We start from the raw sequence: 21,871 nt of genomic DNA, 5'->3' as shown, positions 1-21,871 counted from the left end.
TGTAATCATTTTGCATCTGACTACAGGAACATAGCCAGATGCTTATGCAATCCCCATCCCTACTCCATCAATCATGGAATGTGGCAGAAACAAGGGCACATTCAGTGACTCTATAGTACGTTTCACAGAAGCTTTTGTCATTCTTGAGTGAGAAAGCGAGTACCCTCCAGGACCAAAAAGAGGCATACATTGGCAAAAAGTTAACTTACCCCTGGATATGCCTCTAAGAGAATGCCAGCCACACACTTTTAGTGAGTGATTGCAATCAATAGTACTGGCTATCCTTATAGATTCTGACTTTGGGACCAGACATTAATTCCAAATCTTATACACTCGATTCACTTACAGGATGCAAATATTGGATATAGTTTCTCATCGTTGATTTCCCCCATTTCCAAGGTTTATCGCGGCAGGTCTGGATAAAAAGGGGGGGGGGAGATGATGACCATCACATCTTGACACTTTGGTTGCAGATTTCAGGGGCGGTTTCCTGCTCAAGCCAGTGAACAATGATGAAAGGGGGGAGGAAGAGGAGGAGACAGTTCTGAAGGATGGAATGAAAGGCTTGCAGCTATCTCCCAGACGGACTCACCCCCAAAGCTACACCCCTCTTCCTGACGTGCCAGTGGATGCGTACGCCACAACATCCTCCCAAGTCTCCTCCTCAGCTGCTGGTGGCAAGGAACCCCATTGGATTTTCACTAAGCAAACAAAAACATCAGGGAGCCGCAGGCATAGTGTATATACTCAGGAAGTAGAGTCCCTCAATCAAGGGGATGGACGATCTGGCAGAGGGAGGCCTCGTATGTCAAAGTCAAGCCATGGCAGAGCCACAGCATGGGGTCCACATGGGGAAGTCCAGCCTGCCAAGGATACCTTGTACTCAGTGATCAACAAGCCACGCAGAGCTAGGCCCCCACTATCTCAGCTCTTTGAGCCCTCAACAACTAGTAAGGCAGTAGAAACAGCAAAAGGGGTCCCAGATGGTCAACTCCAAAATGGCCCCCGTGACATGAAGGAAGAGGAATATGAGCTGTTGACTGTCCATCTGTCCAAGAAAAAGCAATCACTGGGTAAGTTGAATCCCTAATATCCATCTAAGCTGAAAATGCAAAGGGATGCCTCTTTTTACTGTGTATGGTTGTATCATGTATTTTTCCTGGTCCAGTATTCAAGGTTGCTTGAATAATAATTGAAACAATAATTGAAACAAACACAGCTAAACACAGATGTGGGAACCCTGCTGCCTTATCATTAAGATCCATCATGGATCTTGTAAAGATTGTAGCTGTAGTTGGGAAATCCAACCAGGAAGGCTACAGTGAAATTCAAGTTAAACACATGAAAGAAAACCTGGCTATTCTTATACAAACAGGGCAGCCTTACTTGAATATGGCTTCGTTTTTGATGTGTCCGCTTATTTGTTTTGTTCTGTTTGAGTTTAATTTATGATACTTCTAAAATGTTTTTGATTATTTAAAGTTACGTCATCAATTACCCCTCTCCTGAAAGATTCTGTATAGGGTGGGCCAACCATTAGGCAGAGTAAAATGAGTATCTCAAACTGCTGATTATGGAGGATGCCATGAAAGAGAAACAAGTTGATGGCTATTTAAGTGTTATGAGTAACTTTTCATTGAATGTCAAGATGGAAATGATGCAAAGTATTGATTTTCAATATCTCTTCCCTTAGGAAGGGATTTCAGTATTTATGGTGCAATTGTTGAAAGGGACCTGGACGGCATCTTGTTAGCAGCATATGCATGCATACACCACAGTATACATGCAGGTCAAATTATTTCTCATAGCACATATTCTGCTGACAGTTGTGCATTGTGGTTACACTTGCTGGATTCTTCATTCCACTTTGAGTCTTGATCGAGAGGGGAAAAGTCGGGTAATAACAATAATAACAATAATAATGGCAGCACAATGACACCCGGTCATTGATATACGATGAGCAAATGCTGTTATTCTGCATGAGGATTGCACAGTTTTAGGATACTGTATTTCTGCCTACAGGTATTTACAGTGTGCTAAGAGGATGCTGGATTGCATCCCTAATCTCCAACACCAAGTACTGATGCCCAAATGTAATAACCCTTAGTTCATTTCAGATGTCCCTAGATTCTATCTTATCTTTAAAAACAATTGGAAAAATGATGGGAGATTGGGAAAGAATGAACTTGCACCTGAAAAAAGAAATGCATAGCTTGCAAATTGCTTTTCTTGGGAGTTCTTGTGGTTTTGGGTTTTTTTGTTACACAACTCCCAGAATCCTCCATCCAGCAGTGAAGCTCTGGGAGTTTTAGTACAAAATGATAACAATGTCCCCGAGCTTTGAAAAATGTTACTTTACAAAGCCAAAGAGTCTGATATGTCAATCCCTAGCTTCCAGCACCCCTTTGTTTTCCAGGGATCAGCATTTCAGGTGGGATAGAATCCCGATTGCAGCCTATGGTGAAGATTGAGAAGATATTTCCTGGAGGATCAGCATCGCTTAGCGGAAAACTGGAGGTAACTGAAGCACCAGGGAAATAGTGGGCTACAACCCCAAATTATTAATACCAACTCCCAACCACTTGTTTTTATTTGTAGTAGTGGAGCAAGTTCCAGGATCAGACTAAGACCATTCATGTTGCTGTACTATTCAGACATCAAAGCTGAGCACTATTCAGCAGTGAATAGACCAGGTTTTTGCATGAGAATGCTGTCTTCTTTCTCTCCTCTTGTTTACTTACAGCAACATATGGAGCTTCTGCAGGATGGAGGAAACAATATTGTGCCACTTACACATCCCCATTCCAAAGGATTTGTGACAGCTAAAGCATAAAGCAATTGCTTCAGAAACTCCAGCGGTAGTGGGGATTTATACATCCAGATCCCCTCACACACTGACAGACTGGGGCAGGGCTGCCCTCTCCCTCCTATTTATTCCTCCCTTATGCTAACTGGGCAGCAACTTGTCCAAGGTCACACCGGGGAGTTCCTATTGCCGCAGACAACAATCCCTCCGCTCTCCTAATCCCCAACTCTTGTTTGGCTCTCCAGAGCCTGATTTCCCCCTCTCCTCCTCCTGTCAAAGCAATCTGGCCCTGTGCACAATTGGTTTTGCAGCTGCCTAATCCTGTGCATATTCACTCAGAAATAGTGGATTGAGTTCTCAGGAACCACCTCCCAAAATGCATACACGAGATTTCAGCTGGTGTCTAAAATTACATAACTGAGTAGTATGTGAGCGTATATGCCTTCAAGTCGCTTGTCACCTTATGGTGACCCCATGAATTTCATTGGATTTTTTAAAGCATAGATTACTCAAAGGTAGTTTACCTCTAAAATATAGCCGATAATACCTAGTTTTCTCTGGTGGCACTTCTTTCATGTGTTAACCAGGACAGCCCCTGCTTAGATTCCAAGATCAGATAGGATCTGGTGCCTTCCAAGTACGCAGCCCTGATTTCTATAATGTATTGAGTATTAAAGGTAAAGGTTTCCCCTGAAATTAAGTCTCCGACTCTGGTGGTTGGTGCTCATCTCCATTTCTAAGCCAAAGACTCAGCATTGTCCGTAGACACCTCCATGGTCATGTGGCTGGCATGACTGCATGGAATGCCATTACCTTCCCACTGGAGCGGTACCTATTGATCTACTCACATTTGCATGTTTTCGAACTGTTAGGTTGGCAAAAGCTGGGGTTAACAGTGGGAGCTCACCCCACTCCCCAGATTCGAACCGCTGACCTTTCGGTCAGCAAGTTCAGCAGCTCAATGGTTTAATCCACTGCTCCACCGGGGGCTCCGTATTGAGTATTGCCACCCACTAAATTTTCCTACAACCATGCATTAACATATTGCCTTAATTGTGCAATTGTATAATACATTTTCCATATAAAATGCATAATGTGTAAATGGTTAGTTGGCTTTCCTCAGAGAAGAGAAAAGTTGTATTATGCAACAGAGGAAAAAGATTTCTACTGAATCATCAGGAAAGTATCGGTTTATTGTTGCTTTACCATCTGCCGAAAGCTTCATTATTGGAACCTGTCGGTTGACTCATTTCTTGAATATCTATCCTTCTTGCCTGCTTTCTGCAATGTAAGTCATGTTTAAAGGTAGCCACATACTTTAATCAATACACATTTTTCCTTAATTAAAGAATGTGGGTGAAAAGGTGAGGGAAGTTTGTACTTTACAGGTGTCTACTGACCTACCTGCACAAAGGCTTTAGAGTAACTCTGCAAAAGAGGATCACCGGTCTGGATTTCTTCACCTGTCTCAGTTTGGCAGGGATAGTTCCACTTAATCTCCTGTTGGCCCACTTTTTCACCTGCTTTTAAAATACTCATTTCTCTCTTTTCCTGATCTTTTTCTCTCTCTTGTTCTTCAGAATACAGGCAGTTGATAAGTTACAAAAATATAGGTTTTGTAGGTTTTTTCTTATGTTGAATTTGTTTGTAAGTCGGAACAGGTACAATTTTTAAGTGTAACTCCAGACATAGTAGTGCAGCAGAACTTGCTGACTGGAAGGTTGGCAGCTCGAATTTGTGGGATGGGATGAGCTCCCAAGGCTAGCCCTAGCTTCTTCCAACCTAGCAGGTCGAAAACAGGCAAATGTGAGTAGATCAATGGGTACCACTTCGGTGGGAAGGTAACGGCGCCCCATGCAGTCATACTGGCCACATGATTGTCTACAGACAAATCCAGCTCTTCGGCTTAGAAATTGAGATGAACACCAACCCCCAGTCATAATTGACTAGACTTAATGTCAGGGGAAACCTTTAACTTTATATCTAATCTATCTATCTAGAGCAGGGTTCCCCAAACCAAGGCCCGTGGACTGGATGTGGCCCTCCAAGGTCATTTACCTGCCCCCCGCCCTCAGTTTTAGACTTAGGCTCGCCCTAAATCTGAAATGACTTGAAGGCACACAACAACAATCCTAATTAACTTGACTGTCTCATTGGCCAGAATCAGGCCCACACTTCCCATTGAAATCCTGATAGGTTTATGTTGGTTAAAATTGTTCTTATTTTTAAATATTGTATTGTTCTTTCATTGTTGTTTTTTGCACTACAAATAAGATATGTGCAGTTTGCATAGACATTTGTTCTTCTTTTTTTTTCCAAATGATAATTCGGCCCCTCAACAGTCTGAAGTGGACCGGCCCACTGCTTAAAAAGTTTGAGCACCCCTGATCTAGAGAGAGAGTGTGTGTTTTGGATAGCATAGGGAAGCGTGAACACTCCTGTGATGTATGTTTTGCTATGTGTACCCATTCAGAAGATTTCACCTCACTTTCTGTCCCTGTGATAATTGGGTTTTGAAAAATTTGGCGTATTGTGGAAAAGAATTGGTGATAAAGTTTCTGTGGAGACAGCTTTTCTCCGTGATAACACTTTTCAGGAGTGGATTTCCCTTCCTAGGGGTAGATTTCTCTCACTTCCTGTTGGATCACCTCTGTTCTTAACCATGAGTCGTTTGTAAGTCAGATATTTGTAACTTGGAGACTGCCTGTACTTCAGTTGCTGCAAACCCAAGTATTTTGAGCTCAACTCAATCAAGAGATCAGAAATGTGCCTTTCCTAGTAGGCTCAGACCAGAGCCATTTCTCCATGCCTGATGTTCTTCCCCACTAATAACTTTGCCATCTTGACCATAACTCTGATGTTGTTTATTCACACTTGTTCTTCCTTTTATCTGAGAAATGTTAAGAATATGAGAATACTCAACCTTGAAATAGTTAACAACCAGATCCCCTAAACATTTCAAGGTTGACATTGAATTGCTAGACCACAATGAGAAATGGGATTTGTTTTGAGGTTAACTACACGATCATACTTCCAACATTTTTCTAATGAGTCATACAAACTCACATGAAGTGAGATAATTTAATGACTCCAGAAAGAAAATGGGAGTAGTATAATGGTGACCAAGTTTGGAATTCCCCTTCTGCAGGCAACAGTTTTGTATCTTTCATGCCACTGTGGAAAAAATTCAGGTTGAAGCCGTTTCCTCATGAAGTCCTCTCTCTTTCTCCCTCACACTGTCTTGTGCTTTGTCCTGTAATGAGGCCAGGAACCCATCCACACATGCACACACCCCATTGTGCCGCTTGGTCTTCCCCGTGGCTCAGGGCGCTGTGCAGCATTTCACAAGGGCTCCATAATGAGGCTGGGTGCTGACAAAGAGCCATTGTGGTCCCCGGCCAACCTGCCCGCCCACCAGGCCACTTTTCATCTGTCCCCGGGAGCAGCTGTAATTAGATTTCCCCATCGGTGGCCTCTTCCCCTTAGGAGGTGGTGAGCTCAGTTTGCCAGGTGGCTCAATAAAAGGCTTAATTGTCCCAGGTTGTGGTGGCAGAGGGAAATGGGAAAGATAGCTCAAACTGTAGAAGAGGGGGAAATTTCCCCAATATTAGTAGGTGGGATCCGATAGTCAAAAAGCCTGGCCACACAGTGACTTGGTTAGCAGGTTAGCAGACAAATGTCAAGCCCAGGACTAAAATGATGGGGCCAGGAAAATCCATCTTCATTTCTGAGCTTGCAATGTATTTGTCGCTTATTAATCTGACTGATCAATTAAGTAACAGATTAATATCACATTTTTTACACAAAAATATTTTAAATGCAATATATATCCACAATTCTCCAATCCAGCATTTTTGCAGCAACAAGTTGCTCCATGCACTAACATAGAACTGTGTGCCTCTGCCTATGTCTATAAATCAGCATTAATAGACTTTTTTTAGAAATAACATCATCGTGGCTTTGTTATTCTCCAAATTGTTATAGCTAATGCCCATGTTCTGCTCTGGTTCTCCCCTTCCCCCAATCTTGGATTAGAACAAAGCTCTGCATTCAGTGTTCCCAGAAAGTGTCTCTACTTGGTTTTTAAGGATCTTCCTGCACCACAGCTCACTTGTATTCATCGCGGGGGCCCTGACCCTATATGCAAGATATTCAAAAGACTGGATGGTCAGCTGTGGGGAGGAAGGAGGAGGGAATTTGCATCTGCTGGTTCAGTTGCACATCTGAATTTGCACCCAGGACTTCCATAATTTCAATTAAGTAGAAAATATCTGCATTTGGTGAGGGACATTTTTGAATGGGGATGCATTTGAACAGGGGACCCACTACTAATCTCCAGAGCAAGTGTGAGCAAAAGTAGCCCACAGCTCACATACAACCACAGAAATTTTGTGGCCCCCAGAAATGAAACAGTTGCTCCAAAATGACCCTTAAGAGATGTGGGAGGCATTTTTACCAGACATGAGGGGGCATGGTCCAATTTATGCTCAAGGGAGGACTTTTTGAAATAGGATGTGATTTCCACTCACTACCTATTGTTAAAAGGGGCCTCTCCAGGATGCCCCCCAAACATGGCGAGAGTGTGTTGTCGAAGGCTTTCATGGCTGGAATCACTGGGTTGCTGTGAGTCCAGGCTGTATGGCCATGTTCCGGAAGCATTTTCTCCTGACGTTTTGCCTGCATCTATGGCAGGTATCCTCAAAGGTTGTGAGGTCTGTTGGAAACTAGGCAAGTGGAGTTTATATATCTGTGGAATGTCCTGGGTGGGAGAAAGAGCTTTTGTCTGCGGCAGGTGTGAATGTTTCAGTTGGCCACCTTGATTAGCATTGAACAGCCTTTCAGTTTCAAGGTCTGGCTGTTTACTGCCTAGGGAATCCTTTGTTGTGAGGTGTTAGCTGGCCCTGATTGATTCATGTCTGGAATTCCTGGTGTTCTTTATTTACAGTCCTAATTTTAGATTTTTTTTTTAATTCTGGTATCTAGATTTTGTTCATTTTCATGGTTTCCTCCTTTCTGTTGAAATTGTCCTCATGCTTGTGGATTTCAATGGCTTCTCTGTGTAGTCTGACAAGGTGGTTGTTAGAGTGGTCCAGGATTTATGTTCTCAAATAATATGCTGTATCCAGGTTGGTTCATCAAATGCACTGCTATGTCTGACTTCCCTGGTTGGAGTAGTCTGCAGTGTCTTTCATGTTCCTTGATTCGTGTTTTGGTGGCTCCTATGTACTTGTCCACGGCTGCATGGTATACGGTAGACTCCTACAGAGCTGAGAGAATCCCTATTGCCCTTTGCTTAACGTAGCATTTGTTGGATTTTCTTAGTTGGTCTGTAGTTTGTATGTTGTGTTTCTTCATCAGCTTCCCTATGCAGTCAGTGGTTCCCTTGATGTATGGTAAGAACACTTTTCCTCTGGGTGGATCTTTGTCTTTGCTCTCATGGCTTGTTCTTGGCCTTGCAGCTCTTCTGACGTCTGTGGTAGAGGTGGGGTTCGCAGATTCCTTTTGAACATTCCACAGATATATAAACCCCACTTGCCTAGTTTCCAACAGACCTCACAACCTTTGAGGATGTCTGCCATAGATGTGGGCAAAATGTCAGGAGAAAATGCTTCTGCAACATGGTCATTCTGCAACATGGCGATACTGCCAAACTCACAGCAACCCAATGGTGAGAGTGATTTTCATGTCCCGTAGAGAGCATTTGGAGGAAATCTATATATATTTGATGGAAGTTAAGTATAGTGGGGAAGGCTCCAAGGTCTCCTGCGGGGCTTATGTGCCCCCTATCCCACCCCAACACTAGTTTGCTGATCCTGTCTTCTTTGAAATAAAAGGACTAAAGAGAAGCAGCAGTAACTTCTGCATGCCTTGCTTTCTTTTTCCCTGAATGGGCAGTGGGGTATGGTGTCACTTGGATCCAGAAGAAATAAAAGCAAAAACATAGGGCAGCAGTTAGAATGTCTGATTCAAAAAGACGGTTCCACTAAGAGTTTCTTTTGCCCAAGGGCCCATCAGACCCTGGATTTGGAAGAATGAGAGCGCAAATGGGGTATGACGCCATAACAGAGCCATAGACACTCTTGGCTGGAAATTCTAGGAGCTTAGTCTTTAAAAGCAATTTTTCCAGGTTCTTACTATTAAATACATTTAGTTCCCCTTATATCCTATGGTTGTTCTCTGTAAGATCTATAGTTTACTATAGACACATTGAGCATAATATAAGCTGAGAAGCACCTATATTTCTTTGCTATTAAGAAGTCCTGAAGAAAATTCTGCATTGTTCATTATGTAGTTGTAATTCACTTTTAGCCTACTTGGCTAGGCCTTACACAACCTTCCTTTGGGCTGCTACACATTTCAGAAATAAATCAATAGTGGCAGGCTTCAGTAATTTTGCTTTTAGGGAAACTTGCCCTCCATTCACAATGTTTTCCTGGAGGAACCCAAGCATTAAAAAAAAGACCTAAAATACTCAGTTATTTCCATAGCAAAGTTTGAAAATTACTATCTTATTGAGTTTGAAAGAACCCATCTATAAATGTATCTCTAAAATTGAAGAGAGAGCTTGGAAAAATGGCTTTTAATCAGGCTACATGGGGGATTCTGGGAAATATGATCTCTAACAAGCGTTACCACTCCTAGTTAAAAGTAGGGCTACATTCTTTCTAAAATCACATCCCATCTTAATTGCCTTTGGTTACTGAATTATTTATTTTCCATGTACAACAGCTAATGGTTTGAATCTTATTATTACTAGAATAGTTTCACTGAATCAATTTTACAGAGCTACATTGTAGTCGTAACTCAACAATTGGCTATGTGGGTCTACCCAACAATGTCTAACTAGGAGTATGTATTGGGATGTTTGATTTATCTTTTGTAATTTGTGCATGACTTTCACCTGATCTTATCATTAAGGCATTTTTTGGTTTCTGGGATTTGCCTTGGGTCTCATTTTAAGAGAAAGACAGCATACACTGGCTGCCAGTCTACTTTGGGGCTAAATAAAAAGTGCGGGTCATTACCTATAAAGCCCTAAATGGTTTGGGCCCAGACTGTTTGACAAAACTGTATCCCTGTGTATAAACCTGTCCGGATTCTGTGATCAACGGAGGGGGGCCCTGTTCTCAGTCCCACTACCCTCTCAAGCAAAGCTGGTGGGAACATGAGAGGGGGCCTTCTCCATGGTCATCCCATCTCTCTGGAACTCCCTCCCTAAAGAAATTAGAACGGCTCCATCACTTCTCTTTTAAGAAGCATCTGTGCGAATTAGCTTATGGAGAGGAGTGAAAGTAGACTACCATCAACTTTACCTTGTGATGATGCTGACAACAGATAATTTTACATTATGGACATTTATATGTATTTTAATCTGTGCAATTTTGTTTTATATGATATCTTTTATATTACGTTTCATTTGATATTATGCAATTATTTTACTTTTATTGTTTGTGAATTTGTTTATTATGTTTGCACTGGCATTGAATATTTGCCATATTATTTTGGAAGCCACCCTGAGTCCCTTGGGGAGAGGGGGCAGGTTAAAAAAATTATATTATTATTATTACACAAATGAAATCAATCAATAAAATGTTTTAATCTCCCAATTCTTCTGTAAATAGTACATGGGCCCTACCCACTCACCAAGATGATCACGTTTGCTTTGTCTCTGTAGCACATACAATTAGGAAATATTATTAAACACTACTGAACTTGTGACAGCATTAGACCTATACTCCAAGATTTAGAGGATCTAATATTCACCCAATGGCAAGACCTAGAGCAGAGGTAAAGAATGTTTGGTCTTTTCATTGCTACCCATCAGCATAGCTAATGGTGTAGGATGATGGGACTTGCAGTCCAACAAACATCCAGAGGACCAAATGTTCTTATCTGACTCTGAGGTATCTGAAGAAAGCAGACCTGGAAGCATTCACCTGTGCTCTAATGCCTTGTTATTTTTCTTTTGTCCCTTGCAATATCAGTATGAAAGTGCTTGCATCCACTTGGTAAGACTTCCTAATTCCTTTTTTCCCTCTGTCTTTGCTAGGCTGGCTTTGAGCTAGTTGCTGTGGAAGGAGAGAGCCTGCACAATGTTACACACCAGCGAGCCGTGGACATAATCCGCCAGGCTTATCGCAACAAAGCCAAGGAACCTATGGAGATTGTGGTGAAGGTGCCGAAGAAAAATAAGTAAATGTTGTGAGCAAAGCAACCTACCCTGAAGAAGCAAGACAGCTCAGGAAAGAGGAAGAGCTCTGGGCTTTGTGGTCAATGAAGGTCTGGCTTGTTATGCCTACCTGCTACGCAGAAAAGTAGTGCCACCAGTTAAGATAACTGCCTGGTAGGTTACAAAAAAATAAAGAGCCACTCAGCCAACTGAGGGTTTAACACAGGAAGATATAGCTTCCTGTTTTTAAGGGAGGCGTGGTTGGAACTGTAACAGGGAAGAAGAGACAAACATCTTCTAGGCCAGGACAAGAACTGAAAGCATCGACCGTTCCATTTTCAGAATCCATCAGCAAATACTAGAGAGCAGCAAGATGTATATGGACAGCTGCTACCAAGACCATTTGCCTTGCAAGAAATGTCCCACTGGGGTGAGCATGCAAGCATCAAAAGAAGGACATTATTCTTGACATGTAGAGCTTTGCATGAGATGTTCCATTGCACTATTTCAAGTGGAAGTTTTTTGATAACAAAACTAGCTCCAGCTAAAAAGGAAAGATGACAAAGAAGTGTCAGTTGGTATGGTGGGCAGGTGGTCAATTTTAAACCTGTGTGACCACTTTTTTGACATTTGGCTAACTCAGGTTCAGCATTAAGTAATAACATGCTTTGACTTTAGGATGTGTTTAAGTATACTTATAAGTGAGTTGTGACACTTTCTTCAAGAGATCATTTGGAAGATCATATATGTTGGAAACTAGGCTCAACATTCTCACACTTTCTTGATTGAAATTCTAAATCCATGGTGCATGATTAAGAAACTAGCAACAGACCTTGGAGGTGGCATATAGAGAAGGAAACAAGAGCATCACATTTTCCATTCCGGCTCTGAGCCAGTCTGCAATAGCCATGGTGATACAGGCCAACAGGGGGGGAAAGATTATGAAGGAAGGTCCTGCATATTGTGGTCTTATCAATCCTTGATAAACAGTTGCTCACCTGTAACTGAGTCTTCAAGTGGTCTTCTACAGCAGCTCCCAAGAAGACATCACCTCTTACTAAGAGAGGTTCTGCTAAAGGAAAGGGATTATCCTATCTTCTTTTCAACCCTAAACGGAAGCAACTATTTGGAATCAGAGGCCATCTGTTTCCTGAAGGACAGATAAGTCAATACCTTCCCCTGGAGCCACCATCAGGCCTTTAACAAGATGCTGCCACGTGGACTTTACAAGCCACTAGATGAAGGTGACAAGGATGGTGAAAGGTGCATTGGGTCTATTTTTAATACAAAAGAAAGAACACAAGGTGTGCCAGTGCAAACCATCCATTCTGTTGCCAGCCCTGAGCCTCTCCATACACCACCTTTTCTTTTTTCACCAACAGAACCAATCCAACTTCCCCCACCTTTCCATACCTTATTGTCCACACTCTTCCAGACTTCTATGCAGCTTTTCTTATAAACACAAACATGTCTTCTTCTGCCTTTTTTTAATTCACACTTTTCTTTTGGTTTGTACAAGAAATTTACACAACTTGGAAAATATACAATTTCAGAAATAAAGTAAAAAAAAATTAAAAAACACAAAACTGGTGCTAAAGGAGTGGAAGAGGAGAGATATAGAGAAAAGGGCCAGGTTAGCAACAATTACAGAAATGACATGCACCAGGTTTTTTCCTTTGGTCTAGTGATGTGTGTCCTCCTTACCAACCCTCCCTACCTACACATCCCAAAGCTATGGCAATTAGACAAGAAGGACTAGGCAGCAGAAGAGGGTTCACTTGAGGTGCGTCCTCTTTTGAAGTACACAGTCTTCCATGTGAGAATGGAAGCTTATTAAACTCCCCCTGCCAGTAATCCAGAGTTGAAATGCAACCTTCCCAAAATCTTGAGTGTAATCTATTTTGCATGCAAAAGAACAGGTGGAACTGAAGCTAAGGTTAAACAAGGTCTGGGAAATGAGCATGTTGTCCTAAGTCTAGCAATGGTACAGTCATTCCCAGAGTGGCTTAAACTGGGATACTGAACCTCAACTGAGCTTTGGCTGCAGCCTGGCAAGAGCCATCCTAGAAACATCCCTGATCAGTTTACACAAGCATTGCAACATGTGCTAATGACACCAGCCAGGGCATAACACATTTTAACAAGAGGAAGCAGATTAGTGGTATCAGTGCAAGGCAAGACAGTGTGGAGATCTAGGCTACATTTGCTTAGCAATTTGACTATTCTCACATTGGTTGGACCCAAAACTCAATTTATTCGAATCCTCATTGTTCAACTACACCTGATCCAAGCTAGCTCTGCCTTCAGTGTCATAGCAATAAAAAATACATGCCAGAAGAGAAGGCCCTTATCTGTCCAGCAGAGACCTTCCCTCCTTTGAGGATATTTGCCTGCTTCATTCACCCCTCTCCATCAAGTTCCTCTGAAAAGTGACTTTTCCACATGCCAAAATATTAGAAGGAAAGTCGAAATTTTGCTTCACTAGTGTAAACACAAGAACCTCAACAACAAAGGTGTGAAAATATTTGTCACTCTTTCTGTACCTTTCAAAAGGAAAGTATAGCTTGAAAGGACTTTAAGGTAACTTGGAAAAAGTACCTTCTAGAATCCCAGCACCAGCACAACCACTGTTTAAGGGATTCTGGAAGTTGTAGCCCAAATAGTAATTTCTTAAAAATCTCAGAAAAAAATCTGGGTTGGCACCATTTTCCAGCAATGGAAGAGCTGCTTTCAGGAATGGAGTCCATCTGTGGAAAATTCGCTCACCTCTTAAAAGCGAGGGCAAAGGATAAGCAACTGAGATAGACCAGTCACATACTAGATTACTTCCACTTTCAAAACGGGTTAGTAAATCAAGAACGGAAAGTTTGTTGAAAATGTACCAGGTGGAGCAACTCTATCACAGAGCTTGGGAAGGTTATCTTCCCAAGGGAAAGTTATCTTTCCAGGCTCCCACTTCCAGAAGCTCACAACCAACTGGGGAATTCTAAAAACTGCAAAAAGTTTCCAACCTCCATTTGTCCTCAAGTCAATTGTAGTACAGCTGAACAGTAGGCCCTCCAAAAGGTCTGCTGGGTTGAATACAGAAACATCTATATTCTGAAGAGCTGCAATAAAATCACAAATTTATAAGTAGTCTATGGGATCAAGGGGAACTCGGACACGTAAAAAAGTACTTCTGAAAGCAATAAATGGAGCCTCATGAAGAAAGGAAGTCAACACACACAACCAGATGGGTTCTCTTCCAGAAAGCAACAGGAAAACTGTGACAAAGGTGCTGCAGGTAGTCCCAACTCTGGCTGTATTAGGCCTGCAGGATATGGATGGGCACACAATGGCAGAGGAAACAGAGAAGCCCAGGCTTTCTCCAGGCCAAGGGAAAGGCACTCTCAATTCAGTAGGGATCCCAACCAGGAGTAGCCAATGCCAATAAGGGAATGTGGAAGACCTTTCAGATCCCCTTGTAGCAAGGATTGGAGGGGGTGGGGGGAGGTTGGGGGCTAGCAAGTAGTTCAGAGCTTCAAATGGTGAATCAGAGACCTCTAAGACCACAGCCGGAGATGCTTTGGTCTATAACACTTATTAGCCCCACCTATAGAATGGGCAGACCCTGACAATGTCCATAGGTCAATGACATCTCCAGCCTTAAGGAAACAGAAGTCCCTATCCTTGCACACACAAATGCGCACCCACACCAGTGAAGTTCTAATGCTCTGTCATGGAAAGGAGCACAGTGGAGTAAATATGTGCCCCAAGTCTACAAAGATTCTATCATGGAAGTAGCTGTCACTAGGGGAATGTCTTGAGCTAGCTGCACAAGTACAGGTTAGAGTGCACCCTGCGGCCCAGACTTTTCACAATGCGTTCCTATGGATGTCTACTTAGAAGCAATTCCTTGGAGCCTAATGGGTCTTGTTTCTATGTAATTAACACTTAGGCTACTTAGAAGAACTAAAGCTTCTGGCATAGGGGTTCATCAGGTTTGCATTTGAAAAAGGCTCCTGCAATTTTCCAAATGGCTAATACAACTCGCACCATCTCCAGTCAACATAGCCAATGACTATCCTGGTTGAAGGATAATAAAAGAGATAGTCCAAAACATCTGGAGGACACGAGTTTGGGGAAATATACCCTAGATCAGTGATTCTCAACCTGTGGGTCCCCAGATGTTTTGGCCTTTAACTCCCAGAAATCCTAACAACTGGTAAACTGGCTGGGATTTCTGGGACTTGTAGGCCAAAACACCTGGGGACCCACAGGTTGAGAACCACTGGTCTAGATGTATCTACACAGCTCTTCCACATTGCTTTGGGTCAGACAGAATCAGGGTTGGGGCATTCTGTAATTCAAAACAAGCACAGAAAAAAAATAGAATTTGGGACCATCATTCAGCATCCTGAGAATCAATTTTGGTCTTTATACTAGTCACTACTATTTCTCATTCTTTCTCTGCTACAAAAATAATCTCAAGCCATGTCAGAGAGACCTGGGCAGATCCTCCAAGGGGCAAGTAAGAGGCAGGATCGGGGGAGTGGATAATCACAGCTTTGCAAAGGCTTTGCCTTGCCCTTACACACCAGTATGAAGTATGCAGAGAGTAAATATGTGCAAATTTATTTTATCTGCCCAACCTAGAAGGTCTACAGAATTTAGCTTTCCTTGGCACAAATTTCTGGATGTGTGCATGCTTTAAAAAAAAAAAGTGTACACACTGCTCAGGAATGGGTCATAGGTCAGAGAAGAGAATCATGGCTGCTTTTGGTGTGTGTATTTTTTTAAAAAAGCTTCTCCAGACTGCCTAAAAACAGGTAATGCTAATTCCCTCCCATCCACTAAGTGGATCAGCAACTAATTGGCTACTAACATAGCCAACTCAGCTTAATTTCCAGCTAATAGTGGCTGAGGGCCAATCGGGTCATGTCGCCAAAGGAGTGGAGGAAGACAATGCTAAGAAAACTCTGCCCTCCTGCCACCACCACTAGACAGATTTTTCTTTGGAAGCTTTACTCTCTTGAAATACAACAACCAGAATCTTCACATTAGCCTGCTCACAATGGCAATAAAATTGCAGCTCAAAAAGTAGTTTTCCAAGCTCGCACCCACCTTTTCCAATCCCAATGCTTCAGCCTCATCCCCAGTTCTGAAAAATTGGGAGAGAGGGAAAAATCAGTACCTATTTCTTTCAAACAATAGCATATTGCAGGAGTCTGAATAGTGTTGGGACTTGGAAGGCACTGGGACCTTTATGAGGACAAAATGTCCCAAGCACCCAGAGCAAAGGTGATAATAGAGAAGCCACTCCCACTTATTTTCTGAAGGAAGGATTTAGGATAGGTTAGGATCCCTTCTTTCTCCAAGGCAGGTCTGAAAAGCACAGGTGGAAATCCATTAGTCCCCTGCCCTGAAGAACATCTCCAGCTGCCTACCTTCAGACCCTAATCTAACCTCAATGGCAGTGACATCTGTTGAGCTGGTGGGTGAATGGGTGGGAAAGCCGCATGTTGGATCCCCCAATCATGTGAAGGAAGAGAACAAGGACTACCCACTGGGATTCATGGCTGTCCTCCCCACAAGGCAGCTTCCTCCACCACTGTCCTGGACTCACTCATCCTCTCCAGTCAAATGGAGTCCCAAGTGAGTGCCCTCCAACCCCTTGTGACATTTCTTTTGTGGCAGAGTTGGTCCCATTCACTCAGGCTTCCACCAGGCACATTCAGATCTCAGTGGCAGCTATCTCCTCAAAGCAGATGCCTTCACCCCCATGCATCTCGTATTCATCCAGGTCCCGGGCCTCGAGTTCAAGGCTGAGGTGCCGCAGCTGACACTCCAAGTCACGATTGTGCCGATACATCTGGATATAGTTATGTTGCAGCTGCTTCTGGTAGCGGATGACTCTGTCCTTTTCACTCTGCCAGGTGATGCGCTCGGCCTGGAAAGCTTCCCGTTGCTCCTCACCACGACGCCGCTCACACAGCAGCTCTGCCCGCAGCCGCTCTGCCTGGGCACGCAATCCCTGCAAGGTATCCGCAGCCTGTCGCTGGGCTTTCGCCTCATCACACTCGGACAGCAGTGGGCAGAGATCCCTGCTTGCGCTACGCAGTCCTTCAAATTCGCGCTCCAAACGCCCCACCTTCTCGCGCAGCAGCTCGGCCTCGCTCTTGCGCCTGGCCAGCTCATTGGCACACACTTCAAGCTCTAAGGCCTTGGTTCGGGCCATTTCCTGCAAGCCTAGAGCCTGGTCTTCGCTAGCCTGCAGCTCAGCCCGTGCCTCCCTTAACTGGGCTCTCAGGAGTATCAATTCATTGCTTCGCTGAGCCACTTCTGACTGGGACTCCTTCAGCTGTTGTTTCAGTAGTGAGATCTCACCTGATTTCTGGCACACCTGAAGAGAGAGAAAGAGATGCCTCAGCTGACAGGGATGATCCAAAAGATGTCTAATTTTAATGCAGCTAAGACCTAGAGATTTTGTAACAGGAATAATAGGGTGGCCCCTATTATTTTAGTGTTCAGGAGAAATGCAGAACTAGAGACAATAAAATCACAAATAGCAAGATGAAGGCAGAGGAGGACAAAACAGAAAGGAACATGCAAAAGGCTAATAAACTCAACAAGTTGGACTCTATAACCTCACAGCACTTCCGCTTCAGCATATACCAGTCACATTAATTGGATATCTGTCAATAGAAACATTTCCCTTTCTCCTTCACCTGAATAAAGAACACAACACTTTCTTTGCTCTACAACATCTTCCCAGAACAGTGTCCATGCACATATATACCTTAAAGACACCTTAGCAATACACCAAAAGAAGGTTGGCAGAGATGGTGTTCAAACCCCACTCGAAAAATACATTTTAACTCTGCAATTCAGCCTTCCCAACTTCTACAACATGCACCCAAGACCTTTCATACCAAAACTCCCATCAGCCCCAGCTAACATGCCCAATGCGGAGATTGGAATTGAGGCCATGGGAATTGTCACCTAAAACTTCCAAAAAATTCAAAGGTTGCTTTAGACCAGTGGTTCCCAACCTTTGGGCCTCCAGGTGTTTTGGACTTCAGCTCCCATAGTTCCTAACAGCTGGCAAGCTGGCTGAGATTTCTGGAGGTCCAAAGGTTGGAAACCACTGCATTAGACTGACATTCACCTATGATAACCTACAATTGGATAACCCATGGTGGGAATTCAGACAAAGGACAGGTGCAAGGGAGACCCATCAATTCGTTGAAGGAGACAGTAGGAAGAAAGTTTGAATGAAGAAAGTAAAGCTGCATCCAGCCCTCATTCTGCTAATTACTATAGCCCTGTGACCACATGACTTTCAAAGCTATGTCTGTCTGCCAATCCCGCTTTCCCGCAGGCCAGCTCACCTCCCATTTGGTCTCTTCTAAGCGGGGGCCCAACTCTGTGTGCTCCCGCTCAAATGAGGCACAGCGTTTTTCCAGTAGCTCACGTTCAGCCAACAACTGGGAGAAATCCTCCTGGAGTTTCTTCTTCTCCTGCTGCAGTTGGAAGATTTGGAGCTGCAGCACTTGCTGGCTGCGCTGGGCTTTCTGAGCAGACTGCTGGAGCTTGGCCGTGTAGCCCTGTCGCAGTCCCTCCATCTCCTCCTCGCAACGCCTCTGCTTTTCCTCATATACCTGAAGCGGAAAATAAAACCTGTTAGGATCCAAAAGGGCTGAAGTCCGCTATACCATTGCGCAGCTCCCTGATGTCCTTGAGAAAATCTTAACAAAGACAAAATGTGCCTATGGAAGAACTTCCCTAAAGCAGGGGATGGGCAAAATGTGCCTCCCTGGACTATTTTTGTGGCCTCCTTGGGCTCTCAGGGTCAAAATTGTTTGGGCCCCAAACTACCTCCAAACATCCCCAAAAAATACTCCCCCCCCCCTTTGGCCGGCCATTTTAGGTCCAAGAGAGACCTTTTTCATATCCTATTGCTATAAAAGGCTTCTCCCAGAACTAAAATAATGGAGGGCCTATAAAACACAGCAAAAATGCCCCCCATTAGAAGAGGTGCTTTGTTTTTGTTGATTTTTCTTTTTGCAGAGAGGGTGAGGTGGAGGTGTAAGCCCTCAGAGGCTTATCTTAGAGATAATAAACACTACAAGCTAGCTGGCATTCCCCCCCCCCCCCCCCCCCAATGTGAGACGGGAAGTTGCTGCTAACTGTGTGAGAAATAAGTTTGAACACTGTGAAAGCCATCCTCTGCATGGCTATCAGCCTTCTCCCAGTAGACTCAAATCAAGGAAAAGCTTCATTAGAACCACTACTCCTCTTAATGTTCCCCCAGCAACAGCAAAAGTATCCCTCTGGGTAGCTAAACCAGAAAACCCTACGAGGGTCTGCATCCAGGGGCAAACCAAGAACAGGCAACTTGAAAGTCCCTGAACAGACTCAGGAGTGGGCAGATCAAAAGGCAACTTGGCAAAATGCACTACCTAGAATCCTCCACCTTGTACAACTGTGGAGTAGAACAAACAACTCCACATATGTATGCTTGTCCACAATACCCTGCCTCGTGCACAGAGGAAGAATTGTTTAAAGCTACAGACAATGCAGTCACTGATGCCCATTTTTGGTCAAAAATGATTTAACCACTTGTGTTCCCTCTAGTTTTTATCAGTTATTTAGGCAATGCTTTTGACACAAAATAAAATAAAATCCTCCACAATTGCACACCCCCTGCCCTAGAAACCTTGAGTGATAAAATGACCAACTCCTTCTCAACTGGATGAAGTTAATGCAAGCATGCAGCTAGGGAAAGCAACCACACTGTCCTGTAATTCTTCTGAGTTTCTTTTACAAGACATCCACATCACAGTTTGAAGAAGAAGTTGCAAGAAGGTTCTCAGGGGACTGTAGGAGGGAAAAGGACCATTTCTCGGTGGTGGCTCCCTGGCTGTGGAATACCCATCCTGGAGATATCTGACAGGCTTCTACCCTGCTGGGATTCAGAAGGGCCGTGAAAACATGGTTATGTGCCCAAGTTTTTGTTGAGTAAATGACAAAGTTGACATGGCCTGATTTAAGGATGAAGCATGAGGATCTTGGACAAATGGAATTAATTATACATACGTTTTTAAGGTTTTTATAATGTGTTTTAACAATGTTACTAAAGTATCTGTTTATATTGTTTTGTTTTTATGATTGCATTTTGGGCATTAAATTTTGCCAATTTTTGTAAGCCGCCCTGAGTCCCCATGGGTGAGAAGGGCGGGGTATAAATGTTGCAAATAAATAAATAAATTTCTTAAAGGGCCATAGCTAGGAATCGGTGATCAAAGATAGGAAAAAAGTGAACCTTAGCAAGACACCTCTGGAAAAAGTATAGCAAGTGGCAACTCACAGGATCTCCCAAGGGATATTAAGGGACTACCTATGCTTCAAAATGTGTTACTAGACATAAACCTACCACCCTGCTTAGTACATGAAAGCTACAGAACAAAACCAAAGGTCGCTTCTGTACTGACTCTTGGGTCCCACTTACGGAGAAAAGCAGCATACAATTACAACAAATACATTAGATAAATAAATAAATAAATAAACACCATCCATTGCAGCCTGCAGCTGTCAAAATACAAACTTAAAAAACAACATCATCCTCCTTTCATGAGACATGGGCCTTTGCAGGCTGCTCACCTGGCATATGGCCACCTCATTCTCATCCAAGCTCTCTCTTAGATGCTGCAACTCAGCCTCACGTTCTCGTAGCTTCTCCTCCAGCTCATGAACAAGCAGGGCTTCATCAACACCACTGCCATGCACGGGTGAGTGCCCACCACAGGAGCCACTATCAGAGGAATGATGTCCACGGCCATTCAGGGAGCCTGTACTTTTGCTCGAGGATGATCGCCCACTGTCGGAGTTTGAAGGACCTGTGAGACCCCGGGAACTGCTGCTGCCATGGCTGTCGAGATTGATGTGGCCCATGGAGATGCTGACTGGTTCCATTTGCTGACTGCACCCCGTGCTGTATGTGGGGAGGCTAGAGAGGGAGTTGCGCCCAGAATCTGACATGGTTCCTGAGTGGGAGCTGGTACGGCAGCTTAGGGAGCTGTGCTTCTCTGTATTACCCACATGGGTGCCACCAAACAGCTGGGCAAAACTAGCTTGACTCTCAGATAACACCGCAGTACCACCAGGACGCAGTGCCAGGTGTCCCTGCAGTGGGGGATTGCGGTTCTTGGGCATGACTGGTTTGAAAGCTGTTGGGCGGATCAGTGTCTTCTCTATGTTCTGGGAGGGAAAAACAGGCATCAGGTTAGAATAATACCAAAGCAAAGAAACCTTTCTCCATACCTACCTTTGATCTTCCTTAGGCAATAGGCATATAATGGCTGGGTATGCCTTACTTGAAATGCTTGGTACCAAAAAAGTTCAGACTTTTCAGATTTTTCCAAATATTGGAATACTTGCTTTTACATAATGGGACACCTTGGAGATGGGACCCATGGCTAAACACAAGCTTTGTTTCTGTTTCATATACATCTTACATGTGTGGTCTGGAGGTAATTTTAAATCCATAATGTTTAATACTTTTGTACATGAAAGAAAGTTTGCAAACGCTGAACTGTCAGAAAGCAATGCTGCACCGATGTAGACAATTTTGAATTTTACAGTATTTTCAAAATGGGTAAGGAATGCTATCTGTATATCTCGATATTTCAGAGATGAAGAACCTGAAGCTTACAGAGTAGCTGGTTTAGAAGTTAATTCAGGAACTGAGAACTTTACTTCTTCTCAACTATCACAACACTTCTTTAGGTTTAGGAAAAAAAAACATAACTTGCAGTGCTAATTTTTTGGATTATGTCTCTTAGAATCCCACAGCCAACATGGCCATCCCAGCTAAGACATTCTAGGAAGTATAGCCTAAAATATCAAAGGTGTCA

At 43.4% G+C, this 21,871-nt stretch overlaps 2 protein-coding genes across 6 annotated transcripts in view; one reads left to right on the top strand and one right to left on the bottom strand.

The window, feature by feature from the left end:
• The window catches only part of pdzd7 (PDZ domain containing 7), a 39,021-nt gene extending 26,668 nt beyond the window's left edge, over window positions 1-12,353 (top strand). Inside the window, exons 13-15 of the mRNA XM_062976330.1 lie at window positions 474-1,073; window positions 2,417-2,517; window positions 10,857-12,353. Of these exons, the coding sequence (XP_062832400.1) occupies window positions 474-1,073; window positions 2,417-2,517; window positions 10,857-11,003 (848 nt within the window). The 3' untranslated portion in view covers window positions 11,004-12,353. The remainder of the gene's footprint in view (window positions 1-473; window positions 1,074-2,416; window positions 2,518-10,856) is intronic.
• Window positions 12,354-12,446: 93 nt separating this feature from the next.
• lzts2 (leucine zipper tumor suppressor 2) overlaps window positions 12,447-21,871 on the bottom strand; it is a 93,402-nt gene continuing 83,977 nt past the window's right edge. For all 5 annotated transcript variants that reach the window (XM_062976331.1, XM_062976332.1, XM_062976333.1 and 2 more), the window contains 3 exons: window positions 20,619-21,215; window positions 18,347-18,616; window positions 12,447-17,358 (listed from right to left, as the gene is read on the bottom strand). In XM_062976331.1, the coding sequence (XP_062832401.1) occupies window positions 16,690-17,358; window positions 18,347-18,616; window positions 20,619-21,215 (1,536 nt within the window). In that variant the 3' untranslated portion in view covers window positions 12,447-16,689. The remainder of the gene's footprint in view (window positions 17,359-18,346; window positions 18,617-20,618; window positions 21,216-21,871) is intronic.

Source organism: Anolis carolinensis, chromosome 3, assembly GCF_035594765.1.
Source record: "Anolis carolinensis isolate JA03-04 chromosome 3, rAnoCar3.1.pri, whole genome shotgun sequence".
NCBI lineage: Eukaryota > Metazoa > Chordata > Lepidosauria > Squamata > Dactyloidae > Anolis > Anolis carolinensis.
Note: the sequence above shows the minus strand (reverse complement) of the source record. Positions and strands in the feature narration are given on the sequence as shown.